The 23,562-nt window shown below is 54.7% G+C and overlaps 1 protein-coding gene across 1 annotated transcript; it reads left to right on the top strand.

The window, feature by feature from the left end:
• The first annotated feature begins 1,394 nt into the window (after positions 1 to 1,394).
• On the top strand, positions 1,395 to 23,562 carry AMN (amnion associated transmembrane protein). Its single transcript, XM_032981712.2, has 12 exons — positions 1,395 to 1,462; positions 4,165 to 4,283; positions 4,394 to 4,438; positions 13,737 to 13,824; positions 15,300 to 15,535; positions 17,064 to 17,201; positions 17,284 to 17,392; positions 18,459 to 18,541; positions 19,499 to 19,685; positions 20,435 to 20,609; positions 22,981 to 23,083; positions 23,326 to 23,562. The coding sequence occupies exons 1-12, from the start codon at positions 1,420 to 1,422 to the stop codon at positions 23,431 to 23,433; spliced, it is 1,434 nt and encodes a 477-aa protein (XP_032837603.2). The 5' UTR covers positions 1,395 to 1,419; the 3' UTR covers positions 23,434 to 23,562.

The raw sequence follows: 23,562 nt of genomic DNA, 5'->3' as shown, positions 1-23,562 counted from the left end.
TGCAGCCAGCATTCACCCGAAGAGTCCCCCAGGAGAAATTTGTGAGTGGTAATGAAAGCGTGGGAGCCTTTCACCTCGAGGACATTCTCAGCATCCAGTTCCCTGTGCAGAAAGTGCTGACTCTGTTTTGGCTGATGCCCAGAAGCTGCTGCTCAGGAGCTTTTTCTCGTGGCAATTTGCAGGCCACACTTGCGATACCAGTGGGGACAGAGCTCCAGGCAGGGGCACCTCCGTGTTCCTTCACAGGGCACGGTACATCACCCGGGGCACCCTGGGGGCAGGAGCCCTGCTGCTCTTCTCACTCTTGCACTTGCAGCAGAGGTTGGAATTGGCACCCAGGGGGGTTGAGGTTTTGGGAGACAGAGATTACCCAGGAGTGATGGGTCCCTGGTCCCCACTCTCTCTGCTCTGCCCAGTTGGAAGCATGAAGGGTGGGATGAAGATGGGGACGGCCTATTCCCCCTCCTGTTCTCCTAAATCCTTGCTGGTGTCAGGTCAGAGCTTCTTTGTGGTTTGTGACCCCTCCACTGATGTCCCTTCCAAGCACTTCCAAGCACTGGGCTCCTGTAAACCCCTGCATTCACAAATCTTCTTCCCTCGCCCTGCTTGTACCAGTATCAGCCCCAAGGTTGGAGGGGTGCTGAGCCCCCTCAGCTCTCCCCATGGTGTGGGCCTCTGTCACCATCCCCGCGCTGTCCCCTTCCCAGGATGTCGTTCCTCTTCTCTCATCCTTTTCCGCTCCCAACACACCCTTATAAAGACATGGGCCTGGACCTGCACGCAGCATCGCTCCACGCCGGGGTACAGGACAGGGATCGTGGAGCCCTTCTTCTTCCTCTTCCTCCTCCTCCTCCTCCTCCTGCAGCCACGTGCGCCGGTGCTGCCGCCAGCTGCCCCTTCAGCCTCCGGCAGCCTCAACAAAAGCAGAGTGGGTCTGCGCTGGCGCTGCCGCGGCGTGCGCCGGGCAATGAGCAAATCAGCTGGTGGCCAAAGTACAATTACAAGTCATAGCTGGGAGCTGCTCTCCTCCAAGCAAGCTAACTGAAAATACATTGATACCATTATTAGTAATTACAAGGTAGCTGGTGTTCTGCAGGGGAGGGCACCCTGGGCCATTTGTGATAGCCACCCTTTCACAGGACCCCGGGGTCCGGTGAGCTGAGCTGGGGGGACCAGCGGCTCTCCCAGGCTCCTCCCAGATGCCGAGGAAGTGGGGAGCTTGGGAAAAGGAGCTGAGAGCAAACCGGCTCCTGGAACTGAGCAGAGCTCTGGTTTGTGCCAGGGGAAATGTGCCTCCCGTACTGGTTTACCCCCTTCTCCCTACAGCCTGCTCTGGGCTGAGCCCATCACGTGCCGGGGAGAGTCCAAGGTCCGGCCAGGCCCGGGCTGTGGAAGCGGGGGCTGGTGGCCTGCTGCAAAATGAGGAGCCTGTTCTTCCTCCTCGATGTCCTGCAGCTCCTTGGTGAGTATGCCCAGGGCCCGACCGCCGTGGCGAGCAGGGGTGACCGCCGGACGACTTCCCCATTTCGGGCGCGCTTTTGGCAATCCGGTTTGGGAGCAGAGGCAGGCTCTGTCACTTCAGGCGTATCTGTAAGGTAAATGGGAAAAGGCATTTCCAACTAGCACAGAGAGGAGGCAGGGGAATGAGGTTGGGATTAGGGTGTAGTGCCCACTGCACCTCCACAGCTCAGCTTTTCCTGCTCTTATGCGAAGCCATCAGCTCTGCACTGCAGGACACACTCTGTCTTGAATATGCACATTGCTTTGATGTTCAAGGACTGCACTTCCCTGGAGACAAGGCTGATTAAATAGCATGCTGATATTTCCAGGGCTGCGGAGGGTGCAGGAATGCATCAGCGCAGCTGCCTGGGGGAGAGGCTTTGCAACAGGAGGTTAACCTCTGGGGCCCCAGAGCCCCGGCCGGAGGAGATGAGCCACCGGTGCGGTGTGGTGTGGCGTGAGCTCACGGGTCACAACACCTCGGAGCTGTGGGGACATGAGGAGTGTGTGCGGTGGGGCCAGCAGAGCCTTTCTGCTGGAGCTTTAACCGGTCTGTTCCCCGCCTGTAAGGGAGGGGAGGGATACAAGTCAGCTGCCGCAGGGACAGAGCAACTTGCATTTACCATCTGGGGCCTTTTTCCTTTCTTAAGCTCTTTTCAACTCCAAGACAGCAAGGTGTTTCTGCCCACAACACTGTGTTGTGGTTTAAAGCCGGGCGGCAGTCAAACGCCGTGCAGCTGCTTGCTCACTGTCCCCCACTCCCAGGGGACAGGGGAGCAAATTGGCAGGGTAAAGGTAAGGAGAGTCATAGGTTGAGAAAAAAAAAAAAAAAAAAAAAAGTTAATAATGGCAATGAAATAAAATTAAATCATAATAATAACAGAATATGCAAAAGCACAATGCAATTGCTCACCACCTGCCCATTCCCAGCTTGTGATCCTGGAGGAGAGAAGATACTGAAACTGCAGTCCCCGAAGAGAACACCCCAACTTCCCAGCCCCCTCTCATCTATATACTGAGTATGATGTTGTATGATATGAAATATTCCATTGGCCAGTGTGGGTCCGTTGCTCTGGCTGTGCTCCCTCCCGGTTTCTTGTGCCCTTGCACACTAGCGAGACATGAGAAGTTGAAAAGTCCTTAACTTCTTAGCAACAACTAAAAAAATCACTATATTATCTCCAAATTTTATACTGAATCCAAAACAGTTCTAGATACTACGAAGACAAATAAGCTCTATCCCAGCCAAAACCAGGACAACTGCAAGCAGCTGCTTGGGTCCTGTTCTTACCACTGCCACAGTATTTTTCCCTCTCAGTAGGTTTTAAATCAGAAATGGGGCAGGAGGGTGTTTGCTCTGCTGCTGAATGTGGCTGCAGGCCGGTGTGGGGTTGGGGGAGCCCCTCTCCACCTTGCACCTGGGCTCCAGCCCCTGTTCCTACATTAGGACTTTCATTCTGGTTAAAAATACATCGTTTCCTCTTCACCCGGACGTGACTGCGTACAGCAAATGGTCTCAGCAGAGCCTCTGGCAGAGTCAGACAGTAGAAATTACACTCTGAGGCGATCGTTGTGTGCTGATAAAGCCTCTGCAGAACCTATTTAGCACAACCGGCCACATCCCTCCCTGTCATTTGGACTAGCAGGGCCAGGGCTTTCTGCAGTGCACCTCTCTCCATCAGCTGGAGCCATTCAGACACCCCTCCCTTCCCACGCCGGACTGGGGGTCCCCGTGCCCCCCCTGCCCCTCTCTCCACCTGACCTCTACTGCCCAAATCCCACTCCACTGCCCAGTCCCCTCCACCACTGGTTTTCTATGTATTTTGTAGTTTTGTAGGGGTTTCCCCTGAAGAAAAGAGCAAAGGGGTTTTTTCTGTTTGTTTTTGTTTGGTTGGTTGGTTTGTTTTGTTTTTCTTCTCTTTTCTGTCTCATAACTCACTTGCCCAAAGCTCTTTAATTCAGGCTGCTGGAGATTCATCTTCAGCTGAACGTGCACCTCCCAGCCAAGCCTGGGCAATGTCAGGCTGGGAGGTGTGTGGCCCCACCACACTCGTGCAAACAGAGTGGGTTGGAGTGGAAATGCACCGCCTGGCCAGGGGGCTCATTGCTGCAGGGATCCTCAAGCTGCTGGTGCCTCAGGCTGCAGGCCACCTCTGAATCCTCCCCCTCCAGCCCCAAACACATGAAACCAGACCATATTTTGTGCTACACGTCCCATAGCAAATACTCTTTCTCCTCTGTCCCTGTCCCCGTGGCCCTGCCAGCTCTGTGTGCCCGCTCCATACCTACTGGAAACACCAAGGTCAAGGGGTCTCTGCACATTTGATTGATCCGAGTGGCAACAAAACCAGCTGCAATAAGTGCTTAGGTACCAGATGTACCCTTCTTGCCTGTTGCCTGCAGGACTTTCCTGCCTTTTCTCTGCCTGCCAAGTATTTGTCCCTTACTCCTCTTCTTACCTGGGTGGGTAAAAACTATCACCCAGCCAAAAAAATCCCCTGTGCAGAGGAAGGCTGTCACTCAACTGGGAACATGCAGGGGCTTCTCTTGAGTGGAAAATCCCCAGGTCTGGCCTGAAAGGGCCAAGCCAGCCCATAGTATCTCAGAGAGGGCTCCCAGTGCCTCCCATCACCTGGGTTACACTGGTTTCCCTGCTTTTCCCAGCTGCTGCCGCTGCTGTGTACAAGCAGTGGATCCCCAACACCAATTTTGAAACCGCCTCCAACTGGGATAAAGGCAGAGTCCCCTGTGCCAGCGACGTGATTCATTTTGAGAAGAATAAGGTATTGGACATTTTTATTTTATTTTTATTTGTTGTAAAATGCTGTCAGGCATTGGGAAAGCCCTTTACCTGCTGGGGGATTGCCTGCTTTTATTTTTGCTTTTCTTACAGGTCGTCTCAGTCTTCGTCAGGTCTCCCCACGTGCTGACAGACATGGTAAGGAAGCTGGTGGTGGCACTGGGAGGGTGGCTGAGCACAGGGCCAGAGCTGGAACACTGCTGGCCGGGTGGCACGTCCCCCTGTCCCCCTTCCCAGGGACTTTGGCATTTTGCTCCCTGGTGCAGCCAGACCGAGGATGCCCCAGCTATGGCAGGGGGTCAAGAGTCACAGCAGCCCCAGTCTCTCTGCACCATGGAGCCAAAAAGCCCATTTCTGGGATTCTGATTTTTAATTCGGGGAGATGGGGGAGGGCACCCCAAAGCCCACTTTAATTTGGAAGAAATTAATTCTTCTTTCCCAGAGGAACGATAAAATCTCCTCCATGGGACTGGGACTTTGGTATTAGTTTGCTGAGGAGCACCAGCCCATGGCATTGCCAGCACGGAGCAGGCTCTAGCCCTGGACAGAGGCTAAGTGAAGCTGACACCAAAATATCTTGAAGTGAAAGCAAGCCGTTCTGGGAAATCCCAAAATGTTGTTTGAGAAATTTTCTGTCAAGTGTCATTGGGTTTTATATGTTTCTGCAGCACTGTTAGCCTGGCTGTGGCAGGACAGGCACGACACCGTGCTGGAATGCATGTGTTGAGTGACATAAGATTGAGGGGTCTCACCTCGGAGGGGTTTCTGAGAAACCCAGTGTCCCCCCAAAAGAGCAGCTCTGCCCAGAGCAGGCTGACAGCCAGCCATGAAAGCGCAGGGCCTTGATCCCCACGGTCTGCAGGGTAAAACCTAAGAGTGAAGAGTTAAAGGGAGAAGCCAACTCACTGCACCAAAATGTTGGAGTGGAATGGGTCACCAGTGAGTCCTATCCCAGTCCCGGGATGGCACGAAATGGGCTCAATCCCATTTGCAAAACCTCCTTCCCTGGACAGGACGAGCCTGTGGCCAAGTTTCCTCTCTTGGTTTTAGGGCAGCTTTGCTCTTTTATTGGCCATTAAATCCAAACAAGCCCTTGAAATTTATGTGGTGTAATTTGTTCAGGCTGTCTATGTCACTAGTAGTTTTGATGCTTTAATAATGCCATGTGCCACATTTAATCCCTCTACAAATATTTGGAGGAGTTACTTTATTTATATGGCATTTTAAATATGAATTTTTGAAGGAAAGAATGTACTGGGGAAATGCGTACAAATATAATGTAATAAATGATGTGGAATTTACCCAGAGAAGAAAAGAGCAAAATATCACTTCAGTAGATTTTATTTTACTTACAGATGAATGTATAATATTTCTAAAGTACTTTCATCAGAGGCCTGCAAAGTGCATAATTGCGAAGCAGTGTTATTCATTAGGGTGTAGCCTTTCACGGCCGAGCGGAAGAGCTGAGCTGGAGGAGCGCTGCGGCTGGCTGAAGGAGAGGGAGGCACGACACAACCTTTGCACAACTGATCACAGCCGCCGCCGTGCCGCCGTGCCGCCCGCCCGCTGGCCGCTCGGGTGGATGTTCCCTACCCCGACCGAGTGATGGGGTCAGGGTGCCCGAGGGGCCCCCAGCTCGTCCCGATCAGAGGCTCCAGCAATCCCCGTGGGAGCCCCCTCTGCTGCCCTGGGGATTCTCCGGGACCCCACCGCTGGGAAGCAGCGGCGCAGGCTCCAGGGTTGCAGTGGCTATCGCAGTCCCACCACTGCGCAGGAGAAGAGGAGGGCCGGGGGGCCCACGAGGGAGTAAATCATGGCAGCAGCACTGAGTGTGGGAGCGCAGCACCGTTCCCCTCCAGGCAGGGGCTCGCCTTGCTGCTGCACCGAATTGCGCTGCCTGTGAGCAGCCGAGGAGCTCACCCCAGGCTCTAACCCGTTCTGCAGCTCACGCCTTCCTCCCGCGCATCACCACCCCAGCGATTTGCGATGAACTGTCCCAGCAAGTTTCCTAGCGTGGTGGTTAATATTTCTTTTTAATTTCAGCTCAGTCACTTCCCTCCTGTGCGCTGCCGTGCTCTGTTGTCACCAGGTGATGTGGGGAACGCCAAGATTAGGGATGAAAAAGGAATGAAACCCAGCACCTGAGCCGGTCTGCCACTTGTGGGAATGGCATGAAATTTGGCAACCGGGTGGTTAGAAAATGAGTTGCTTGTGAGGCTTTTTGCAGAGTCTGGGCTGCACCTGTTCGGCTGCCAGCCGCGCTGCGCCGGAGCATTAATCACTTAAATCAGCAGGAATACATTAAGCTTTAGAGTCGCCATGGAGATGTGATACAGCCTTTGGCCAAAAAAAGTAGGAGAGCGTTGCTTGCTATAGTATCACAGGAGGAAATTCACGGCCGGGGAAGGGGCTGGGCTCTCATTGACTTTCATGAGGACGGTGCCTGCTCTGCGGCAGGCGCAGGGGGGTGATGCTCGGTGCTGTGATGCTCAGTGCTGGTGCCCTGTCAGAGGAGGGACAGCATGAGACCTCCCATCCTGACTCCCCAGCGGAGTGGAGCAGGACCTGGGGTACAGGGGAGTCTTCACATGCCACTGTCAGCCTCCCCTAGATATTTGTGTTAAAGGAAACACGTCTGTATGGTAAACCTTCTGGCTCCCCTTGCCATCGTCTCATGGGGCACCAGCCGAGTGCTGGGAGCTGCTTTACTGGGAGGAGGCTGGGGCTGTTGGGGCAGGCAGCCACCTCCCCGCTTGAAGGAAACCCATTTATCACCCAGCTCAGAGGTTATTTGATCTGAAATTTCAAGTGGGTCCCCTAATTCAGCCACACAGTTTAAATCCAGTTTAAGCGTGACTATGAAGCACCACCGTTGTGATTAGGCTGGATTTTCTGTGGTATTTAGCTGCCTAAAGATGCAGATCAGTATTTAGCTGGCTTTCAGAGGTGCCTGGGGGTAAACGTGCAAAAACGTTGGCGGTGCTCAGAGTGGCGGTGCCCGATGTGGGTGCTCCAGGGTGAGGTGGGCTTTAGCTTTGCTTTTCCCCCTGCTGAGGGAGAAGGGCTCCTCAGCATGGCTGTTACTGAGAGCCCAACATTTTCCCCGATAACACCAGCCCTGGTGCGGTTTGTGCCCGCGCTGGCCAGCACCACAGCCTGGGCCTGGGACGGATGATGCCGCTTGCTATTTTTGGGGTGGCAGGAGTCAGGTTTAGCCACGTGGGCAGAGCAGCCTCGCTCGACCCCCGTGGTGCTCGGCTCAGGGCACTGCCTGGGGTTATTCCCCAGCTCTACCATGGTGGTGGCACCCGCCTCTACCTCCTCCCTGCCCACCCGGGGAGGGGCCGCAAAGGCTGGGCGAGGGTCGGGAGTGTGTGAGGCTCTGGGGTCTAACCAGGGACGCCTCACCCAGCCTTATATTTTTAGCTGCCTAATTGCGAGAGCAGAATGTACTCAGCTTTGCTGCAGGATGTGCCCACTCGGTTCCTGGCAGAGATTGATCTCAAAATGCCAATTGCTCTCCAGGGGCACTGGCTCTAATGAATTGCCACAGTTTGCGCTCGTCCCAGGCGCCGGTGCTCCCTTCCCCCCTCCTTCCCAGACAGCAGGGTAATGAGACACCCAGAAAAGGGATTATTTTTCCTTCTCCCGAGATGAAGGTAAAAAATTTCACGGGAGTGTGTGCGTGCATGTATGTGTGCCAGCACATAATTACAAGCCCAAATCCTGCAGGCTTTTTTCCAGCAGCATTCCCGCTCAGGGTTTGCCCTAGGAAAGGAGTGTGGTAAAGCAGCCTTTTACAGTCGCCCCCCTGAGTTTATTTGCTCCTTGCAGGCTGGTTTCCAGCAGGAGCCGTTATTAAAGCCTGTGATGAGCGGAGCAGCTTGCTGGCATCCCAGGCTGGCGCGGATGCCGGGTGGATGCTCTGTGGACCGGCTGCCATCCCTCACTGCTGGGGATGGCTCCCCTGCCCGCACCTCAAGCTGCTTTCCAGCTCTCTCTGACCTTGCCTGTGGCAGGAAGTTCAGGAAAAAAAGTTGAATTAACCTGAAGTACATTTGGCAAATGGCTTTAAGCCTCTGTGTGTCTTCTGCAGCTTAAGTATCTTGGGCTGGTTTATCTTAATGTACTCGTGGAGGGGCTCCCAATGTCCCTGTGTCTCCCTGGGACACCTGATTTCTGCACCCTGATGGGACCTGTTTGGCTCCACATGTGGAGGTGTGCGCTGAGGGGCTGCAGTCAAATAATGGGCTTTTTAGGTCCCCAGGGCTTTCCTTGGGGTCTGCATGGTGGTTTGGCAGGGTGTGTAACAATCAGCACTTGCGTGGGGTGTCCAGGACCTGCCGGCTGCTTTGTGGGGATGGGCAGGAGCGTGATGTTTTGGGAACCTCATGTGCCAAGTCACCTTTGTGCCAGGGGACGTGGTAGCAAGGCCAGCTTGGGCTGGCAGTGAGGGGACCCTGTGACCCAAAATACAGCATAAAGTGTGATGAGCAGACAGGGCAGGGGCACTGGCTCCTGCATTAATGAGAGCGGGGCCGCACTGCTGCCCAAGGGCCCTGCCTTGTGGGGGGGGAGGGGGAGGCAGGGATACAGGCATGGGCGAGCAGCCCAGCATCTCGTTAGCTTGCAGGGGCTGATGCCGACATGATGATGTCCCACCGGCACCCTGCTTCTTTGCCTGTGTCCTTCCCTGCTCTGAGAGGTGAAAACAGAAGGATGAGTAATTGCTGGGAGCAAAGGAGGGCTGGTGGGCACCTTCAGCCCACCGCGGATGGGTCCTGAGGAGGGTAGCACTAGTGTCTGTGCTCTGCCTCGCACTGCACCAGCCTGCCTGAGTATGGGTTTCATAGGGATAAAAATTGTGTTTCTTGTCTGGTTTCCTTGGGATGCTAAAGCCCCGCTCCTCATGGGGCTGTGCCTGGGCAGGGAGCAGTTTGGGCAGCAAAGTCCTAGTCCAGCAGCAGGTCAGCCTCCTTGGCTCAACCAGAGATCTCAGGGTGGCCACAGGTCCCTCTCGTGGGGATCTGGAATAGCCAGTGTGGGACTGGGGGCCATGGGGTGGACAGGCTGGCTCTGGCAGCGGGCTGGGGGCATGAGGTGGCGTGTGGCTGGGGGGAAGGATGCTGACCCGAGGATGCAGGTGGGAGCTTCCCTCAGGCAGGAAAGCGAGCGAATGAACCCCCACTAATGAACTTAAGAAACCCTGTGATGAGCAAGCCCCTGGCAATGCTCCAGAACCGTCGAAGGGATTCACCTGCAGATGAATCTGGCCTGGTGCCTTTCTGAGGTCTTCAGCCAGCAGCTGGATCCCACCCAGCACCGCACGCCCACCCGGCCCCTGTGGGCGTTGGGAAAACCCCCCACTGTTCCCACCCGTGGGCAGCAAGGGGCAGGGGCTGCCTGCCTGCCTGCTGCCGTCTGCGGGCTACCACAGCCCCAGCAAGGCAGAGCTGGGAGAAATCATACAGAAATCATTTGCACATTAATGCCTGTGGTGGGTTACAGCACTCTGTGCTGGAGAAATAATCCCCTCGCATCCTACCCCGGCGATGTTTGTTCAATGGGGTGCCACCAGCAGCAGCCCCAAAGCTGCCCCCAGGCTGGGTGCCAGGTGAGGGGACATACCCAGTAGCCACGGACGGCCCCGATGGCTACTGACCTGCTCACGGGTGCACCCGTGGGTGCAGCGCCACGGAGTCTCGGTGTTGCACAATGAGGATGGTGGTACTGCCTCACCCGAGCAAGGAATTCAAATGTGTTGATGCTGCGAATTAAAACAAGGCTGGGGGAAGAGCCGGATGCAATCATGAGCACCGCTCACCCAGGTTCAAAGCAGAAGTGCTGCATTTATCTTCTGTGCTGATGACAGTGACATGCCAGTTACACTGCTGCTGTCAGTCATCTCAGCCCGATGCTCGTGAATTGAGCAGAGCTGGGATGTGCAAGAGGCCTGTTCAAAGATACCCACTTCAAGAGCTGCCTCTCAGGACTTTGCTATTTTTTTCTTTCTTTTCATTTAGGAGGTTAGTTTCATTTTCACCTACGTGTTGGGGAAGTGGGATTTCTTCTCAGTGGTGCAATGCTGGGGTTGAAGACATGGTGACTCTGGGCCGAGAGCCACAAAGGGTCTTTCCTCTTTTTTTTTTCTTTTTTTCTGACTTTGATGAGAAAAATGATGACTGTGTTTCAGTTGTCATTATACTTGATAACAATGCCTGAGGAGTCATTTACCAGTATCAGGGATGGGAAATGACTAATGGGACTCTAAGCTCACTGTATTAATGGCCCGGAGTAGAGGTTGGCAGGAGTAAGGGAAAGCAGATGAAACTGCCAGCTTTTTGGCTCCAGTCCTTTGGTACATGTCATTGCTCAGTTCAAAATGTACTTGGAAAGTGGCCCAGCCTATATGCAATTTCTGTACTAAGCTCCCAAATGCAGAAAGCCACTGCCCAACCAGAGGCTCCATTTGTCCTCTGCAGTGAGTTGAGATGCTTAACTTATGTTAGGAAAAAAAAAGAAAGTGCAAATTACTTACAAACTAAGATCTGCTGGACAACAGAGCCACTTCTGAAATATTGCCCAGTGGTGTGACTCTTGGGGAGGGCTGGTGGTGGATGGGCAACACGTCCGCCTTGGTGGGCAAGGAGCTGTAGCTGTGGGGGCCAGCCTCAGAAATTCCTGCTGTGAAGCAGGAGTACAGGTTTCTTCTTGCACTTCATGTCTGTGGAGATGAGGTGACTCCATCCCCCAGCTCACATTGCCTTGTGTTGCGTTTTAATTCCCAAACTGGTGCTAACAGCGTTTGAGCAGCCCCAGAGTGTGAAGGGGTCAGCAGGTGGGACACCGTGGGTGCTGTGGGACTCTCATTTCCCTGCCACACTCACGCTCACACTGACAGCTTCCTCTGGGCTTGGGAAGTCCAAAGTGAACACTTGCGAAGTCCAAAGTGAACACTTGGGAAGTGTTGTCTCTGTGGCTTCTTTCTCTCTCCCAGTTAATATGTGAAGATCTGAATGAACAACCCCCTGGACAGGAAAGCTCACTGTGTCCTGTAAGGCCACCACAGGGTGTTTGGGAAGCTCTGACCCACAGCCGTAGTCAAAGTGTTTGGTAACTACAAGGGAAAGAGCGGTCAGGCAGGCGGGGATGAGATCAGGGACTTCCCAACCCAGTGGTCTCAATCCAGCCCCAACACTCACAAACACCGACTTTTGCAGCCTGGGAAAACAAGCAGAGGCCAGCCGGTCATGGCCCTGCTGCGTCACCCATCCCTGTCACCAGCTGCTGTCTGATTTTTCTTCCTCTACCCCTGCCACTACGGGCCTGAGTGCCCACAGGTGACTGCTGTGGCAAGCTGGCACCCTGCGTTGGTGAAGAGATCCACTGCATCCCATCCAAACCCCCACCCTGAGCAGCTCAGCTGGACCCCAGCAGCCAGCTGCTCACCCCCCCGCCTGGCCCTGCCAGGCACAGCAGGCTGCAGGGTGGCAATCTGCAAACTGGGCAAGAGGCAGCAGTGAGGGTCTCCAGCCTGAGATACCCCAGCGGGTCTGAGAGAAGGGACTTGGCTGTCAGTGCTGCTGGTACCTGCCCTGGGTGTAAGTGTTAGCTGATGGCTCCAAAGCCACTCATTCCTGCGTGGGCTCACAGGAAAACAAGCCAGGGCACTTTGAAGTGAAGCACTTTGTGAAAGGAGCTGGTAGCATAGACCTTGACCAGCTCAAAGCCAAGTCCTAAGCCTCAAAACGTCACTAGACATGGCTTTTATATCTGCAGCTAAAGGGCACATTGCCATTTGTAGCCTGGCAGACCTTTCAGCTTCTTTCAGTGCTTCAGTATTGGAAAAACTGGGTTTGCTCAAGAGTAACAGAAATTCAGAGAACACGATGGCATGATTTCCAGTTAGGCGTGGCACATGCTATGATCTCACGGAGCAGTGTCCATGGGCAAAGCTTTCTTTCTTCCCGGGGAGACTCAATACCCTTGGGGCAGATGTTGCCCTGAGCTCAGCTGGTCACCCCATCATCCCCTCTCATCCAGCCCAACGTGCGACGTTGCTGGGTCTGAAGCAGACGGAGCACAGGAGCAGTGCAAGGATCTTCTCAGTGGCAGCCGCCCTCTGCTTTCCTCCCTGGATTCTTGGTTCATGAACCAAGAGGGGGACCTCGGTTATGGCCTTCAAAGCACGGCACCACCAAGGCACTAAAGTTCTAAACAGCTGCCTACAGCTTGGAGGTGAGGTGCTTTTTGCCATGTCCTTCCCCCCAGCAAGATTGCCCCTGTGTGGGACAGAGCATCCTCTGTCAAGGCTGCCCCACAGACAGGGAGCTATCGCAGCCACCCGCAGCAGTCATTCATAAGTCTCTAACCTACATGCACCGTTAAAGACCAGTTAGGTAGATGAAACCCTAAAATCCCATCTAGGATGCTTCTGTCTGAGCAGAGGACCCAGTGCATCGGCATAACACGGTCCTGGAGGGCTTCCAGCTGCTGTCCTGGGGAGTCATGCTAAAAACCTGGATATAGAGGAGGAGAGAGCCTTGAACGTCACTCGCTCCTTGACATGTGAAAATACTGGGGGAAAACCTGACTTTCTTTCTAGCAATTTCTAAACATAAAATAAGATGGACCAGGCTGAATAACCTGTGTGCTGTGAACAAGTTGCCTGACTCAGTAGTTTGCCCAGGCCTGTCCCAGAGTCAGCAGTGCTGACTGGTGACCTGAGTAGCCACAGTCCCTTGCCGAGAGGGCTTTTGTGGCAGAACTGTGCTTTGTGCCCCGGAGCAGAAGCCTGGCCAGGCTGAAGCCAGGCAAGCGTGGTGACTCTGCCTACCTGTCAGTGATGGCCTACCCAACAAGAAGAGGGTCTAGCTATGGCAAGCTGCGCCAAATACGGCTGCGTGCTTTCCTTAGCTTGCGTTGGGTGCAAATCCACTAGCTGACACCTCACCGAGCGTTACTGGGGCCCCTGAGTTACTTTTTGTAGGGCAAACACAGCCCCTGGAGGTGGGAAGCCATTAAGCAAGGGGAGCTCTGGGCACTTGCAGAGTAAGGTTTGGTTTTTTGTGACATACCAATGTATAAAGCCATTCCTGAGGTGCTGGGAGTGTGTGCAAGAGGAGGAAGAAGCTGTTAAGAGAGTTTATTTTGCTTTTTCCTTCTTCTTGTTTCTCTGAACACTTCATGCTTTTCTGTGTTACTGGAAGATAATGTCAAACTGCCTCTCCTCATTGCAGCATCCCTATCTGTAAAAATGGGAGTTGATACTTTCCCATTAATGCGGGGCACGACAAAGGTAACTCCTAATGACTGTAAAGTGCCTCAGCGACAGCAAGTGTAATAGGCAGCCTAATAATTAGCACTTTTATTTGATTACAAGCCTGGGTGGCTGGCAGCAGGACCTCACAGTAATACTCTGAATCCCTTCATCTAGTACCTGCCCCTGAGTGGAGAATTCATGCTGGCATCTGGTGCAGGATTCGCAGCTTTCGATGGCAGCTGGGATCCAGGCTGTGACTCAGGTATTTTGTGCTCAGACCCACCATCCCATCAGTCCCTGACTAATCATTCAAATTCAGCCCAAACACTTCTACAAAGATCTTTGTCCCACCTCAGAGTAAAGTGAATCACTACTCTTTTAATACCTACCTTTTCTTTGATGACCTCCCTCACATCAGATCTTTTTTTCCTGCTAGATCACCTGTCTTCTAAAAAAGTAATTATACAAGGGAAGTCTTTGAAGTTGTAGCAGAGGCAAATATTGTTTGTATTTTACCCTGCCTATTAAGCATGTAGCCACATCAAAGCCCTCATTTTCTTTGCCATGGTATTTCTAAAGAAAACTGGTTAGGAATTACACACTGGTGAGCTGAACCGCAGCCATTGCAGCGAGCTAGCCTTTGGCCCAATTTCGGCACATTTCGGCACAAGAGATTCCTTCCTTCCCCTCTTAGCCTCCAGCCCAAGTTTGCCATTCCTGAGACAGCAGGTTTCTTTCGTTGGTGCCTGTTCTTAGTCTGAAAGCTGTTTGCTGGGGAGATGTATTTTGGGTATTAAGAGCTACCTAATACTTTCAGTGGCAAGTAACTTTTTACTTCAGCTGCAGGAAAGGAAGAGTACAAACAGAGCGCCTGTGCCTGTTCTCTGACTGGCAAAAAAAAAGAGAAAAGAGACAAGAAGCCCAAATGGCTCTGCCCAGAGGAAGGACTGTAGCATGAGGCTGTCTGGACCCACTCTGAAATCCTTCATCCCTATCATTTTTCTGATTTGGGGCTGTTTGCCCCGCCACGAGGGATGTTCTGGCAGCTGTGCTTTACACTGGGCTTTTCCTGCTAACCACGTGCAGCTCCCCTGAAATCACCAGGTGTTTCTGGGCAACTTTCAGAAATGGATTTTTTTTTAAGCATGATGTTAAAATGAATGCAAATTATTCAGTCAATAAACAGCTGCATGCTAGCTGAATCGGTAAACCTGTGACCAGCAGGGAAAAGGTTAATGGTTAAATAATTAATGGTTAAATAGGACATTGTTTTTGGGGTTACTTGCTGTGGGGAACAGGGATGGTCATGTTTCTGCAGGCCGGCCAAGCTCCTTGGAAACTGGGACATGAATTATCATACCCATTTTTATCCAGTTTAGCTGTTATTCAGCATTTGGGCAGCTGTTTTCCTCCCTAACCATAAGGGTGAGCTTTAAAGAAGGGGTGGAGAAAATACCCTGTGGGACCTGGGGCCGGAGGCCTGCAGCCAGAAGTGGGGCCCAGGCTGAGCTGCTGAGACCCCAGCTCCGGGTGCTGGAAAGCTTTGCCGAGCTCCGGGGGTTGCCGGCGGCGGCTCCCAGGAGGGCGATGCCAGGGCCAGCCCTCCGTCCCTGCCCACAGGGCGAGCCCTGGGCGCTCCGGGCCGAGCGCTGCTTCGTTTGTACCGACCCAGGTGCATCCGCTGGGGCGGTGGGTTTGGGTCTGGGTCAAGCTCAGCCTTTCGTGTTGCTTTTCCAGGTGCGACAGTGAGGTTCGCTGACGCCGAGCACCGCGCGTGGTTCGACCCCGCGCTGTGGCAGGCCGTGTCCCCCGGCGGGGAGCTCGAGCCAAGCGGGCCCCTCTTTTCTGTGGATGAGGAACGCGTCCCATGCCGCTACGATGATGTTATCTTCCCGCCCGAAACCTCCTTCCGGGTAAACGTCGACTCATCGCGGCAAGTGATTCATCTCCGCAGCATCTCTCTCATGGGCCAGGTAACGTGGGGCTGATGAGAAACCAGCTCGACGCCTCCTCGCCGTGGTCCCAAAGTAGGTCAGGAGAGGAGAGCCCGGCCGGGGATGGAGGAGCGGTGCTGCGTGGGGAGGTGGGGCACTCCCACAGCACTGCAGCTTCTGCTGCTATCGATGGTCTCCATGATTTTTTTTTCCTCTACCGATTTGTTATCGCCTCCCTCCCTGCGGTGTGGGAGCACAGGCCATCTCGCTATTCACATTTAAAAAAAAAAAAACCCAGCCAATGTGCACAAGTCAAACCACCAGTGAACGGCATCTTCTCTGGCACCCAGGGTCTTGCTCCCTTCCCAGGCACGTGTCTGCAGCCGTGGTGCTCAGGGACCCTCTGGGGACACCTCCCTCCCGCTCCCAACCTTAACGTGGCCCGTGGCCCAGCGATCGTCTCCCGGCATTGCTTTGGTACTGCTCTTTAATTGATTGGAGGGATAATTATAGAAACACTGGCAGCCTGCTGTGCTTCAGCCCAGGAATCAGGTGCACGGCGAGCTCCGTCCCTTGCCGGTCAGAGGATCGAAAGATCACAGGCGCTGCAGCAGTAAACACAGGCTCCTTTCAGGAGTGGGAGATGCGGCAGACATTTAATAAGTTATTTATTATTTCTACTGCTGCACTGCCTGGGATCTGCCGTTTCGGGGCCAGGCATTAGTTAACTGCTTTTTGAGTAATAAACTGAGTCGGTGCCCAGGAGGGTGCAGGCAAGCCTGGACGAGGCAGCAACGCAGCGGAGCTCACCTCGGGCACACGGAGCCCCAGGGATGCAGAGGTGGATGGTCTTGGGTGCTGGGAATGATGCCAGTTGGGCTGATACCTGGGGACTGCCCCACGGCACATCATCCCACAAACCCATCCAGAGGTGGAAAGAGAAGGTGCTTTTTTTTTTTTTTATTTTTGTGATTATAGCTATTTCCTAAAAACTGACCTTATAAGCTACTTTGTCCCTTTGTAGTCAGCCCGCTCCTTGCTCTGCATGGGATAGTTTCACCCCAGAGCCTGCGAAATCCTCCTGTATTGCCAGGGCATGGAGAAGCCATCTGTGGAAGACAGCAAGTGAGAAAATTACCAGAGGCTTGGCAGGACGAGGCTGGTCAGTCCAGCTCAGCCTTTGCTAATGCCAAGCCCACTGAAACACTTCCCAGATAGACTGAAGGAAAACGCCTCAGGTCCAGCCCCTTCCTCCCAGTGATTAAAAGCTGTTAACTTGAATTCTCTGGGCCAGCAGAAAGAGGGAAAGCAAGAAGCAAAACAAACCCCAGCCGTCTCATGATTTATTTGTGGTCCTTGGTTTTTGGTTTTAAATTAAAAAGGATTTTTCTGCTGGCCATGTGGAAGAGCCTCAAGCGTGTGTATTGGCAGGATTTTCCTGCTGCAGTCGCTGCCTGCAGAGTTGTTGCCCCAAGCTGGCTGTCAGACGTGGCACTGGGTGGCACTGGGGACAGCGCTGGGACCCGGCTGGGGACACTCACCCGCTTCGCTGCTCTTCCCCACGCAGGAGCTCAGCAGCCCCGAGGCCTGGGCCGGGTACCTGCGGGGTCCCGCCGCCCCGCTGCAGTTTCACGGCAATAGCACGCTCCAGGTGACGGGCACCGGCTGCCCCGACAAGTCCGGCTGTGCCTGCGGGAACACCCCGGTGAGTCCTCCCGTTGCAATTTAGGGGGGGTCCCGCTGGAATTTGCGGGGCGAGGGACTGACGCTGCCCCGCTCTCCTGTAGGATCACCACCGCATCTGCGCGGCCCTGCTCAGGGCGTCGGGGAGGCAGTGCCCAGCGCCAGCGTGCCAGAGCCCTTTGCAGCCCCTCGGCCACTGCTGTGGGGTCTGTGGTGAGTGGGGGGCACTGCCCGATTCCTCCTCACCGCTGTGCCGGCTGCCCCAGCCCCCCTCCCCTGGCTCCGCAGGGCAAAGAGGAGCGCGGGGGGTGCTGCTGGTCGTGGGCTGAAGCTTTGCTGTATCACCGCTCCCATGGGTCCCGTCCACATCCCACGTACCGCCCTCCTAGGACATCTCTCTGAAGTGTCAGCCCGCCTTTTGGGAGCCTGCTCCGAGTTGCAGCCCTTTGTCCCTGCCTCTGGTTTATCCTGTCAGGATGTTACAGCTCGTCAAGCTAATAGGGCTCTGCTGAGTTTATGCGGTGGAAAACGCTCAGAGGAAAGGCACCTTTTTCACCGTAATGTCAGCTTTCCAACAGCAAGTTTGTTTTACTTAATTTAAAGTAAAAACATGCCGATTGACAGCATTGCCTCTGCAATGGGTACTTCTCCATTAATCTACCTGGAAGATTGCTAAGGGGAATTTTTCATGCACAATTGTACCCAGATATTTGGTATATCATGCCAAATTAATTAAAATAGCACCGTATGTTTCTCCAACATGCCCTAAAAGCAGAGCCCCTTAAAGCCTTTAGGAGAATTTCATATTTCAACAAACGCTCACTCGCCTTTTTTCCAAAGAAAATATTTGACTCAATGGCTGCAGTGCAGTGGTACGGGGAGCGCAGGTGTCCCCTCCTCCCCACCTTCCCTCCAGAGCCAGGGTCACGTTGCTGAATCCCAGCCTTGCAGCCCCGAAAGCAGGTACATACAGAGCTCCCCGGAGGGATACATGGGAGAAAGCTTTCCAGAGGAAGTTTCTCTCTGGAATACGGTGGAAACCAAAAGCCTGTCCTCAAGCCCGGTTGATAAAAAGACCAGCGAGGGAGGGAGAGGTGTCCTGCGGGAGCACCGCTCGGGCAGGGCTGTGGAGCTGCCTCTCCTGAGCCCAGCCAGACCAGTTGCACAGAGGCACTGGAGGGTCCCCAGAGCCTTTTGTGGCAATTGGAGCTGCGCTGCCAGGACAGCTCCCTGCCCGGCCTTGGTGACAATGACGTGTCTGTCTGTTTTCGGGCTGCAGGAGCCACCATTAACCTGGATTTCACTCCAGATTTTGACCTGCAGAAGTACCGGGACAGACTGGTCCAAGCCTTACTGAGCCAGGTACACCAGCCTGCTGGACCGGGAGGGGCTAATGAAACCCCAAACCACTGGCCATGTCTCCCGTGGGGCTGTCGGGGGTGGGGGCATGTGGTCCCAGTGATACAGGGGGTTCAGCCTCACTCCCCACTGACCCACAGGGCTCACCCCCCCACACGCATTTGGCCTTCTGGATGTGCCAACTTGCTGTGGGGGCTGGCACAGCCCCCCTTGCCCCCACAACAGCCCCTCCGAGCTGCCGGCGTGCAGGTGGGGAAGGCTGCAGTGGGGCTGGCTGGAAACCCTGGTCTGGGAAACACAGGAGGCCAGGCAGGGTGGCAAGTCTCGCTAACGTGGGAGGTCAGCCCACGCAGGTGGGGTCGTGCAGACCTGCAGCAGGGGCTTCTGTGGCTTCTGGGAGATGGCTCCCAACGCTGTTTCATTCCCCAGTAGTCAAGCACTGTGTGGGAAACCGGCCCTGGTCAGCAATCAGATGCCTGCTCTACAAGGCATCCCTCCATGCTGCTGCTTGTCAGACACAGCATGACATCCCTCCTCCCGGCTGGGAGCTGCCGGGGGAGGAAGAGTGCTCCGAGTTACAATGGGAGGGTCGATATCAGAGTATTGCTCTATTGATCCCAAGCTGAAAGCCTGCTGCCTGCCCTCCTTACAATTGCACATCTCTTAATACAGCGTTTAATGGGTGTGCTCCATGAAATTGCTTTCTCGGCGTGCTTGCCTCTGCCGGGGGATGCTGCGTGCTGGGTGCTGGTCACAGCTTGGAAGGGAGGGGAGATATGAACCTCTCATTTGGGAAACGCAACAGCACTGCAGTAACAGGGTTGACAGCTCTGTGATGGAGCTCACATGAAGATTTATAGGTGGGCTTTCCTGGTACATCCATCGCGGCTGTCTGTAGAGGTGACTCATTTCTACCTACCACTCTCATGGGCTTTACATGTCTCCTCGTGTTTTGAAAAGCCCAGGTACACCAGCGTGCGGATGGCCATATCCAAGGTGCACGCAGCGCAGACCTTCCTGGGAGTCATACCTCGAAGCTCCACTCCTCTCATCCAAATCGTGCTGATCGATGATGGAACAGGAGCGCAGACCGGCACCACGGTGGAGCAGCTGGCAGCAGACATCATGGGGGACGTAGCACAGCACGGTAACGCTGCTGTCCAGCCCAGCAGGTCCCCCACGGGTGCACCTGAACCCACTGGTGTCCAGAGCTCCTTGTCCCCTGCCAGCTGCCCACGTGTCCAGCTGGGTTTTGAATGTCTCCAAGGATGGAGACTCCACAGCATCTCCTGGCAGTCTGTCCTCACGATTGACTGCTTCTGCAGTAAAACAGGTTTTTTTCTTACATTTAAGTGGAATTTACCGTATTTCAGTTTGTGCCCATTGCCTCTTGCCCTGTCAGTGGGCACCGCTGAGAAGAGCCTGGCTCAGCACTCCAGCTGTGTCTCGCCAGGGCAGAGCAGAGGGGAAGGGTCACCTCCACTGACCTGCTGGCATCTCTCCTCCTCATGCAGCCCAGGACACCCTTGTCCTTCCATGCCATGACTGGCCATGGTCAGCTTGGTGCTCACCAGGACTCACAGGTCCCTCTCTGCAGAGCTGCTTTCCAGCCAGAACGCTGCATGTGGAGTCATGTAAGCTGGCAGATGCTGATGGGCATGTAGGTCACAGCCAGGGGACCTGGTGGTTGTTGTGTGAGTAGCAGACCCACATGGGCTTGTCCCAGTTGAGCCCACCCAGCTGAGTGTCCCAACCCCCCGTCCCCAGGGAACGGTGATCAACCAGGCAAGCAGGGACAGACCCCACTGCAGGCTCCCACTGCCCTGTGCATGAGTTGGCATGGGGATGTGTTGCCCTGTCCAGTCCTCACCCTTCTTTCTTCCTGCCTTTTCCCAGGTGAAGCACTTGGCATTTCAAGTGGCAAAATGGAGCTGGCCACTGGCAGCACTTTCAGCGGGCAAGGGGAGAGCCACGCATCAAGCAGGATCGCAGTGGGGACGGTTTTGGGGCTACTCTTTGGTCTCCTGTTCCTTGGAGGGCTCCTCTTTCTCTACAGAAAGGGAAAACTAAGGTAGGGATGGGGCTTCTGCTGGCAGCATATTGCCAGGCTTCTCCTGCTTGGGGGCAGATCTCACCCCAGGCTGTCCTTCCAGCCAGCCTGGTGGCACAGGGACATGGAGCGCTGCCCCGAGCTCCCATAGTGGTGGGACGGCCAGGAAGTCTGCTGTGCCCGACATTACTGGTTCACAGATTGACAGAGTAGTTTGGGCTGGAAGGCACCTTTGAAGATCATCCAGTTCCAACCCCGCCCTGCCCCGGGCAGGGCCCCCTTCCCCCAGCCCAGGGGGCTCCCAGCCCCGTCCAACCTGGCCTTGAACCCTTCCAGGGAGGGGGCAGCCACAGCTGCTCTGGGCACCCTGGGCCAGCGCCTCACCCCCCGCACAGGGGAGAACTTCCTCCTTATATCTAATCTAAATCTGCCCTCTTTCAGTTTAAAACTATTGCTCTTGTGTTCCTCAGAGTTTATTGGAGGTGAGATGGCTGAAAGGCATTTCTGTACTCTTGGACTGGTACTTGGCTGGCAGGACTTGCTTCTTGGTGCCATGTGGCACAGCGTGTTCTAACGGGAGCGGGGCTGCCGTGACGCAGTTGGAGCTCTGCACAGCCTCGTCGTGCTTCCTGGGGACATCTCCTGTTCCTTGTAACAGTTCGTAGTCCTGCTGGGGGAGGGAGGACTGAGACTGCCAGCCGCTAAGTAGAAATGCATCAAAATAACTCCAAGCATTTCTCCTGCAGCTTTGTAGCCATGAAAGGGAGCGACAGCATCCAGAAGCAAATGCAGCTTCTGGTGCATTAGTTACGCTGCGTGGAGAGTGGTGTGCAGGTCGCAGGGGAGGGATGGTGGGGTCCATGGCACCTGACCTCACCACAGCTAGGGACTGGTCAGAAATACCCTTCTCCATCACTTTTTCCCCTGACAGCTTGGAGACAGGCTCCAGCAGTGAACAGAGCATCCCCGCAGTGCCCACAGCAGGCGAGTGGGGCACCTACCTGTGCTCACTCATGCACCCACCTTCACGCAGGGCCCTCTCTCCCTCCCAAGGGGGGGTTTGCAGGGTTTATCAGCAGATGTCTTTGTGTGGGGGACTGTCTGCTGAGCTGCTATGGCTCATCTCACCTACTGGGCCACAGACAAACAGGATAGACCCTACACTTTTTACGACCAGGGGGTGGAAATTGCTTTAATTCGTGTGTGCAAGGAGCGTTGGGGTCTGTCAGGGCATGCTGGCTGTGTTGCAGGCTCACAAGTGGGGTTTCTTCCTTCCTAGTTCCTCTGCTGGGGTTTTCTTGCTGCGCAGCAGCGGCCGTGGCCAGGGATGCTTGCCCTGCCGCTCGGCACGTGCTGACATGACATTTCCTAGCAATAAACCTGTGCCTCCATTTAATTTCTAAATAAAACTCCCAGCCCCATAATTGTTACTTGATGATTTATCTCCCACTGACACTTCTTTGGAAGCTGGACAGGCCTTTGAAACCGGCTCTGTCAGCAGTGGGAGGGAAGTTCGTGTAGCTACAGGAGACGGAGCTGAACCCGAGCTCAGGCCACGTCCCCGGCTGACCCACTCCTGCTGCGTGTCCCTGGGTGGCTCAGGGGCAGGGCCCTTTCGGGCAGTGCTGCTGAGAGCACCGTGGAGGTGTCTGACACCAGGAGGGATGCTCCAAATTAGGCAGGAGGCTCTGGGAGCCTGCAAACCGAGTCTGCCTCCATGCAGCGGAGCCATCCTGACCACCAGCAAACCTGTGAATTTAGCTTGTTTCCACCAAAAAGGGCCTGGTGCAGCCTCCCTGCAGGTAGCACAGCTCCTCCAATTGCCTACAGAGAGCCTGTGGTCACAGTGCTTAGGTACCCGTGGGCTCTCAGGACCTGCAGTGATGCTTGTGGACCCACAGCTGAGCCCACCCACACCGGGTGCCTGGTGCAGGGGATGCTGCTCGGTGAGCTGGGACCAGTAGGATAAGAGTAATGAAGAAAATAATAAAAGTAGTGATGGTGATTAAGATGATAAAATGATAACATGATAAAAGTAATGATAAAAGTAATTAGTGCTTGTTGAGATTGCAGTGGGAAGAGGTGTCAGCTCTGTGGCAATTCATTTTAGGCCACAGGGGGAGACAAATGGCTCTGAAGTGAAGCCTCTGCTGGGGTTGTCTGACAAACTCTCCCCTCCAGGGTGCAGGTTCCAGCCCTCCAGGCTTAATGGTTTCTACTGCATACGGCAGCTTTCCCCTGGGAAAGGGTACAAACATCCCATTTCAAAGACAGCCTGAAACTTTGCCCCTGTATTTTCCCATACACCTCTTGAAGACGCAGGTTTCTGGCGGGGGGAGCTGGTGGGATGGGGGGGATGCATGCGGTGGGTGATGCCCAGGTCTCTCCCCAGGTTGCCTGCCCTGCGCCCTCCCCAGCCCTGGGACAGACTGGAGGAGCCAGCGTCCCCTGAGCAGGCCAGTGCCAAAGGCTTTGACAACCCCCTGTACGATGTGGTGAGTCGCCACTGCCTGGGGACACGGGTGGGAGGTGGGGGGGCCCCAGCCAGGAGCCTCTCCAGTGCTGGTGGAGGTGCGTTGTGCCGGGCAAGGCTCCTCCTTTCCCCAGGCCAGGAGGAGTTTGTGGGACGGTCCCACGGGTCACCAGCTCCTCGGCTGCTGCAGGGGCTTGGGTGGGTTTTGCTGAGGGCTTTGCTTCCTTTCCCCACCGGTTGCTTTTCCCTCCCTCACTGCTGCAGGAGCCACCAAGCGCTGACCCTGGAGAGAAACCACAGGAGATGGGTCCCAAAGACCACCAGGTCTTCTACCTCAACCCTCTGTATGATGCAAGTGAGATGGAGGCCTGATGACGTGGCTTCATGCCAGGGGCAGCCACCACCTCCCTGGGGACACTGCTGTCTCTCTAGCCCTCACAGCCCCTCACATCACTCCGGTGGAATCTAAACCACAAGCGAGCAGATCTCACCTAAATAAAA

The sequence above is a fragment of the Tyto alba genome, unplaced genomic scaffold (genome assembly GCF_018691265.1).
Source record: "Tyto alba isolate M040663 unplaced genomic scaffold, T.alba_DEE_v4.0 Super-Scaffold_29, whole genome shotgun sequence".
Classification (NCBI taxonomy): Eukaryota; Metazoa; Chordata; class Aves; order Strigiformes; family Tytonidae; genus Tyto; species Tyto alba.
This window is presented reverse-complemented; position numbering and strand designations above follow the sequence as displayed.

Excerpts from the sequence above, each read along its gene's own strand:
- AMN (XM_032981712.2), top strand. The coding sequence starts at position 1,420 with ATGAGGAGCCTGTTCTTCCTCCTCGATGTCCTGCAGCTCCTTG. Across the intron at positions 1,463-4,164 it reads CGATGTCCTGCAGCTCCTTG|CTGCTGCCGCTGCTGTGTAC; the intron begins GTGAGTATGCCC and ends TGCTTTTCCCAG. Across the intron at positions 17,393-18,458 it reads CCACTGCTGTGGGGTCTGTG|GAGCCACCATTAACCTGGAT; the intron begins GTGAGTGGGGGG and ends TTCGGGCTGCAG.